Raw genomic sequence first — 8,267 nt, forward strand, 5'->3', positions numbered from 1 at the left:
TGTCCATGATGCCAAATGTGTTAGATTCATAGATATTCAAGGAAATCCTAGAGCTGCCGAATCCTTTGTTTCTATGGTGAAAGGTGAAGATTGTTAATCATGCTTACATCTTTTAGCGAGTCAATGACTACACATGAATTGCCAAAATCCTGCATACTCTTTATATTGTGAACTTGTTGGGCAAAGTGTAAGGCCAACAACTCGGCCCAAACCCAGTGTCATAGAGAATTAATGGTCTAAGTTTGCGGAAAAGAAGAATGGCAACACCACATTTGTTGGGGATGTTGCTTTTCACAATGTCAAAAAAACACCCATGCCAAACTTTGGACTATTGTAGGTCCCACTGGGATGCGGGCTGGCTTTAGCCTATGAGCATCCATCAGCTAAGTAAAACTCTTTGTAATTTTATGGATCAACGCTTGCTGGTCGCCCTTTTAACTTGGATGCCTTTCTGCCATACAAGCCCTCAGCACTTGACACTCAGGATCCCCGAGGCCCTGCCTCGGTTCCTCAGATTTGGGGAGTCTCCCTTCCTCCGAATGTCTCCTCCATGGATGTCCCTGGGCCTATTTCCTCTCTGAAATCTCCTCCGAATGATGCATACTTGATTGATTCTTCCCCTCACAACTCGGTGGGAAGTGATATAGATCTCCTTATGAAAAATCTTGTTATGGATCTTCAAGCACTCTCCATTCATAAGGCGAATGGTGCCCATAAGCCTCCCAAGTCTCTGGTAATTAGTCCTGGGTCGGTTATCAATATTAGTATTCGTAGGAAGGGTGGAAGAGGGAGTAGACATTTTAGTGGGAAGGCCCTTGCTAAATCCCTGTCGGCTACTTTGGATGGTTCCCTTCGAGACATTCCCATCATCTCTGCTGGTGACTCTCGGGCCCTTAGAGACTCTGTGCCCGTGTCTGGGGTTGACCAGATGAAACTTCTCTCCCTCAACATCCGGGGTTTGGGGGATTCATCTAAAAATTCCTCGTTAAAGTTTTTGTTCGATTCTGTTCATCTGCTCATGATCTTTATCCAGGAAACTATGGCCACCAAGGAGAAGGGCATTGCATATTTTCGATCCATTCATCCGAATTGGTATCTTGTTGCCACTGATTCTTGTGGACTATCTGGCGGTATGGTGGTCCAGTGGAATCCTCATTGGGTGAATGTTTTTGCTTTCAAATGATTTGCAGGTATTCTTCTTATTGGATTTATCAGGGGTTATTCATATCGGTTACATTTCCTTAATTTATATGCTCCTTGCCGTGCGCAGAGGGTTTTCTGGGACTGGATGGCAGATTGTGGCATTTTCCAGATTGAATCCATTCTTATTGCGGGTGATTTTAATGCTACACTTTCTTCTGGTGAATGTTGGGGACTTTGTAGCAGGCCCGACCCACTTGGCCCATATCTTCACAGATTGTTCGCGAACAACTCTTTTTGTGATGCCATCGTTATTCCTCTGGCTCCTACCTGGAACAATGGTAGGTCAGGTTCAGATCATATTGCGAAGCGACTTGACAGATTCATGGTCCATGATAAGGTTCAGTCACTTTTTGGAAATTGTAGGTCCTGGGTGGAACAGACTTAAGTTATCGAACTATTTGCTGATCATTATGCAATGGAGAGGGGAGACTTCTCGATTTAACATCCCCTTCAAATTTAATAGGATGTGGTTGCAGGAGCAATCCTTCTTATCCCTTGTGAGAGATAATTGGCCGGTGGGTGCCTATCAGGATAATCTGTCAGTTATGGACTCGTTTTTGCAGAAACTTAATTCTTTCAAAGGGGTCATCCGCAGTTGGAAACAATAACATAAGCTTAATTACAAAAGGGACGTGGTTCAGATTGTGGCTGAGATGGAATCCCTTAGCTCTAAATTGGACCCTGTCACCCCTTCGGAGGAACACCTGATGGAGCAGAGAAAAAGGCGCATTCTTAATTTCCAGAGAGTCATCTTATGCTCCTTCTATCTCCTAACCTTCAACCTTATGAACTTTCAAAATTTTCTTTCAGTCCATGTTATAGGAATATGTTTGAGATATAATGTCTAATAGTGGTCTTTGTTATGATCATCCTTTTAATATTATTCATAATTAGTCTCTTTTTCATGTGGAAATGGAAAATGTTTTCTCTTTTCAATTTTTTGTATGGTCCTTTTCTTCATGTTTTTAGAAAGTTTGTTCTATCAATTGAATTATTGGGTTTCCTTTCCATACATAAGTCATTTTTACATGGTTTATTAAAAGTTTTGAGGATGTGGTTAGACAATTCGTAAGTGTACAATGTTATCCTGTTCAAGTATGACCAATCAATATTGGATTGGATGTAGTTATAAGTTTAAACTTTTTCAAGTGATGTATTGTCTACAAATTCAAACAAAATAGAAAGTAAACAATGAAAGATACACACAATACATAGATACTTACTATATAAACTTTTAATAACAAAAATTAGTCTAATTTAGCATTACACCTTTGTATTCTCTCTGCATTAACTTTACTATTCATAATACACTTTTTAAGTATTATGTGGCATCTTAAAACCCAATCCCTTAACAAGAATTAAATTACAATGGGCCAAAACCCATTGGATTAAAAAGCACAAAATAGACCAAAAATGAACCAAACATAACCAAAACTATTTTAGAGACACTAAAGCTAGCCTTGTGGATTAATGTCTAAAAGGATTATACCCATTATAATAAACACCTCATACAAATCGCACAATATAACCACTGCAACTAACACCTCAAACATGGTACATAATCCACTTGAAAAAAATATAACACAACTCCCAAACAACTTTCTTCTAAAATTAGTCATGTATTATTGAACTCCTTATCCATGTCTTTGTATAAGATGATGCTACTTGAATGCATAATCCAGAGTCAAAAAATGCCCATGCCAAACTTTAGACTATTGTAGGTCCCACTTGCATGCCTGCTGGGCCATGATCATCCTTCAACTTAGTAAAATTTTATGTAAAACTATTGGCCACGAAATCTTTAAAGATGACACTATTTGTGATTTAACCAAATGTTCCAAATCAAAAAACTTGGTATAATGAAAAGGTGAAGGAGGAAAGTAGAAGCTAGGTGATTTAGTTAATCCACTAGATTGATCTTTCCAAATTTTTGGAAATGGAAACATTTGACTTAAAATAATTTATTGAAAAAATTCAAATTTTTTATTAATAAATATAAATTACAAATGGTAAAAAGATAATTAGTAGATTTTCTGAAAATTTCTTAATTTTTGGAAATTGAAACACTTCAATTAAAGCAATTTAAATTCTTCATGAAAATCTTTCAAATTCTTGGAAACTGAAACACTTAAACTAAAACAATTTAGTAAAGCCATTTAAATACTTCATCAATAATTACAAATGGTATAAAGAATAACAATGTGGTTTCTCTGCCTACGGGGCTTTGGATTGACAGTGAATGGGTGTACTGGCACTCCTTGCGATAGGTCACTGGTTCAAATCCCCTGTGGGTGCTTAGGTAGTATTATATAGAAAAAAAAAAACACAAAATAGTTTCTCTAAAAATCAATGATTAAGATAAAAATCAATTCTTCATCAGTGAAATAAAACAATATAAATTCTCAATCAACTCCCCAATTCTAAAAATCAACTCCCCCATTCTAAAATCAAAATCAAATCTTTATCATTGAGATAAATTCTCTCCATTAAAAATGAGAGAATTACAAAAATAATGTTGTGTAATCTCTGAAAGTCATTCGTCCTGTTCTAAAATAAAAACTAAACAGAGACTGTACTTTAATAGAATCCAAATTGCAAAAAATAATGTTGTGTAATCTCTGAAAGTCATTCCTCCATTTGTAAAATAAAAATTAAGCAGAAGTATGTTGCCCTGGAATAGAATCCACAGATACTGTGAGCATATGTTCAAAAGAACATATACTGTCCTTAAATAGAATCCACATGTCGCCTATCAATGCCTGTTGGTCGCCCTTAAGCGTAATGACTGTGTCCAGCTCCACCACTCTTCTTAACGCAGCAGAATACTTCCTTTCTTAAACGCCCCCCAATTTCTTTAACGGTGGTGACACACTTCCTGCCCTCACGTTCATGGATGTCAACAACAACATGACCATTTCTTCCTCCTCTCTCATTTAATTCAACTTTTCTGCCCTTTAACTCATCTGTGCACAGTATTCCAAAAACACCATCCAGTAGATTGTAACAATTTTTAAGTTCAAGAAATCAAAGAAATAGATTCTGACATAAACTTATTAGTGTGCAGTAATCAAATATCAAACAATAACCATAATCACAACCAGCTGAACAAATACCTTGAATTTAAACCTAATCACCAAAGATAATCATAACTTGCAAACAACTTTAAATTAAATATTTGCCTAAATCTAATAATTTTTTTTACTATATTATTATTATTTTTTAAACTAATGTAAAGCTAAATTACTACTAATTATAATATTAAATAGAAAAACAATCTACTACCAATATAATAATATCAGAGAGCGACCTCTAATCATAATATTGAATAGAAAAACAATCTACCTACCAATATAATACCAATATAATACTATCATCAGAATTTATATAATACTATGATCAGAATTTATGCAGAGGCCTATCATCACTGACCAAATAGAAACTAAACCCCACAGAGGACTATCATCACTGACCAAATAGAAACTAAACCCCACAGAGGACTATCATCACTGACCAAATAGAAACTAAACCCCACAGGAAATAATTAGTCTACTCATATAAAAAAGAGAAAGCTTCTAGAGTATTACCAAGAGAGGACGCAGTTGTGGACTCCTCCAGTCTGAGGGAGCCACATACTAATGGCACGCATAAGCAGAATAAGATTAAAGCTAAAAGGCCACGTTCCATCTCCGCCAACTTAGGAAATTCTGCAAATTTTTGTGTCAGCCAACTCAGAAAATTCTGCAAATCTTTCTTTCTCACAATCACTTCAATACTAGATGCAAAGACCAGAATGAGAACTATGCTTTTATTATTGACGGAGTACCTTCTTTCGCCGAACGCTCAGTTAGGGAAAGGGTTAGTAATGTGGAACTCAACAGCAACAGAGGGATCAGAGCATTTGCATGTGGATCCTGTTGTTTAAATATAGAAAACTAAACCACCAGATGTTTCAGAGGCGGAGTAAAGTACCACAATTTTTAAAGTAAATACGTAGTTTTATTTTAATTATAATTAAATATAATAGAGTTATTTTATTATGTTTATTATATTTAGTTAATTTGGGAAATTGGGAGAAATTTTGTTATCATTCAAATTCATACCATTTTTTAATATTGGTTATAGAAATATTATGAAAAACTATATTTATTAAGTTATAATTTCATATATAACCCGTTAAAATTTTTATTTTTATATATTTTTAATTTGTGTTATTTTTAAAATTTTATAATATTTAAGATGAATAGTTTTGTTTGGGGCTTAGGAAGTGTAATAAATAATCAAGTTGTTGGGTATAGCCATGTTTAATAAAATAAAAAAAAAATAACAATCTTTGGTGATTCATTGGTTGTGATAAGACAAATCTCTAAGGCATTATCCAAAGGTCTTTCAAATATTCCTCCAATTGTACATTGGATTGCTTCTCTCCTCAAAATTTGAAGAAATCTCCTTCCAACATATCCTTTAAAATTTAAATGACAAAGCTGGTAGACTCGCCAAATTGGGCTCCCAACTTGAGCAAGGTATAATTGAACTTAAAAATGGAGGGTGGATCCGAACCCAATCCCGTGATCGCAATAGAAATAAATGACAAGATCTCCAAGGCCAATTCAATCAAACTGGAGGGTTCTAAATCCAAGGAAAATTAGTATTAGTGGCCAGGTGGGATTCCACTTAGTGTGGATGGAGGACAACTAGGTGTCAGGCTCTCTGCATCCATGTTGGTTTGCATGCAAGAGGATGATTACACCTGGAGATTTCATTTCACAAGGTGACGTGGTTTAAATGTGAAGCAGACCCCTTACACAATGCCAAGGGTCATTCTGAAGAGAAATAGAGTTGGAAGCATTTATATTCCTATGAGAACTCTCCGTGCGAGGACAATTTGGATGGTAGACGAATATATTTCGAGGCAACACTTGAGATCATAGTTAATGCTCATTCTCGGTGAGAGGCTTCACCTGTGAGAGATGGCCTTGTTATATAGGATGGGCAATAGAGCCTCTGTATCTGTCTTTGCTTCTATGAGTTCGAGTGTCCAACCAAGTTCTTCAGAGATTGCATTCATGGATTATCAAGCACCTGCGACTGATCTCGTTGGAAGAGGTCGGCAAAGAGACTATCGAAGACCTTGATGGGAATGTATGAGCTAGTTAACAAATGGTTGGAATCCATGCAGAAGGAGTGGGAAGACAAAGCCAAGGTGGTGGATCACAAACTAGAGTGGATGCATGCTCACATGGAGAGGAGGTTAATTGGAACATAACATGAAATTTCGTTGTTGAAGACAAGGGTTTGCGACTCTATTGTGGGCGGGGAGAGCGGGGGGGGAGGGCGGGGCTCTAAGGAAGATGGAAGATTTTGGCACTAAGCATGTAGGTAGTTGTAGCTAAAACAATGTTAGAGGAAGATGGATCAGAGTCAAGGAAAGCAGGAGATTCATGGTAGTAATTCAGACCCAAGCCCCTCAGGGGAAATCTAATCGAATTTGATGTATGTGTTGCAAGTTTGAATTGTTTTTGGGTAAATTTTGTAGTATTTATGGGTATTTCCAGTGTAATGTTATAGTTCGAATGACCCACGTTAATAAGAAAACAATGTTGTGGTTCTACTGGAATTTTGAGGTAGTTTATGTTATAGAGGAATGTAAGTGGTTTTGGCCATGAAAACCATACTTTATTAATAAATTGAATAACCGGTCTATTAAAAAAATATATCTAAGTACAATGGGATTTCACATCTTTTTCACCCTAATTCTTGCATACATTTCTAACTAAAATTGAAACACTAGCTATAGCCAAAGGAAATTTAAATTATAATGCCATGGTGATATTTCAAGATTGTGAAAATCTTGCATGACAAGAGTCAACTTATGCTCCTTCTAACCTTCAACCTTATGAAATTTTAAAAATTTCTTTTAGCCCATGTTATAGGAATATGCTTGTGATGTAATGTCTAATAATGGTCTTTGTTATGATCATCCTTTTAATATTATTCGTAATAAGTCCCCTTTTTTTATGTAGGAATGAAAATTTTCTTCTCTCCCTTTTGATTTCCTTTCTTTTCCTAAGTCTCCTTTCCTTCATGTTCTTATAGAGCTTGTTCCATCAATTGAATTTTTATTGCGATTCCCTTCAATATATAAGCCATTTTCACATGCCTTAATAAGAGGGTTGAACTAAAAAATAATCACCCATTCTTTTGATGTGGTTAGACAACTCGTAAGTGTACATTGTCATCATGTTAAAGTAAGACCAATCAATATTCAATTGGATGCACTTGTAAGTTTGAACCTTTTCAAGTAATGTACTATCTATAAATTCAAGCAAAATAGAAAGTAAACAATGAGATGTGTACACACAATACATAGATATTTACCCTAAAAACCCTTAACGACAAAAACTAGCCTAACCTAGCATTACACCTCTATATTCTCCCCACATTGACTTTACTATTCACAATACACTATTTTAGGTACTATGTGACATCTTAAAACCTAATCACTTAACAAGGATTAAATTACAATGGGACAAAAACCATTGGATTAAAAAACACAAAATGGGTTAGAAATGGACCAAAAATATTTTTGAGGCACTAAACCTAACCTTGTGGGTTAATCCCTGAGGGGATTATTCCCATTATGATGAGAACCTCATGCAAGTTGCACAATATATCCATTGCAACTAACACCTCAATCATGGTGCATAATCCACTTGCAAAAAATATAACACAACTCCAAGAAAACTTGCTTCTAAAATTAGTCATGTATTCGTAAACTCCTTATCCATGTCTTTGTATAAGATTATGGTACTTGAATTCATATTCCTCTTCATACTCCATAGGATATAATAGATTCTTAACAAGTGTCTTAAACTTCTCCTAGTCTGCAAGTGTCTTAAAAATTTCTTGACCCAAACTTTCCCAAAATAGCAATATAATTCCTCCATGTTTAGTTGAAAGAATTAGATTCTTTTAGTGGTTTTCAACCCATATGAAATGAAAAAGACTTCAAGTCACCTCAACCAATAATTAGGTATATCACAATCCATGTGACCATTATAAGGCGT

General features: G+C 35.6%; 1 protein-coding gene across 1 annotated transcript; it reads left to right on the forward strand.

The window, feature by feature from the left end:
- The first annotated feature begins 387 nt into the window (after positions 1-387).
- Positions 388-1,749, forward strand: LOC149155805 (uncharacterized). The gene is made up of 2 exons (XM_089441196.1): positions 388-1,190; positions 1,271-1,749. Exons 1-2 carry the CDS (start codon positions 1,164-1,166, stop codon positions 1,586-1,588), a joined length of 345 nt encoding a protein of 114 aa, XP_089297322.1. The 5' UTR covers positions 388-1,163; the 3' UTR covers positions 1,589-1,749.
- Positions 1,750-8,267: the final 6,518 nt, after the last annotated feature.

This window comes from Pinus tabuliformis, chromosome 9, assembly GCF_031772625.1.
Source record: "Pinus tabuliformis cultivar Carrire ecotype Pingquan chromosome 9, CPIR1, whole genome shotgun sequence".
Taxonomy (NCBI): Eukaryota; Viridiplantae; Streptophyta; class Pinopsida; order Pinales; family Pinaceae; genus Pinus; species Pinus tabuliformis.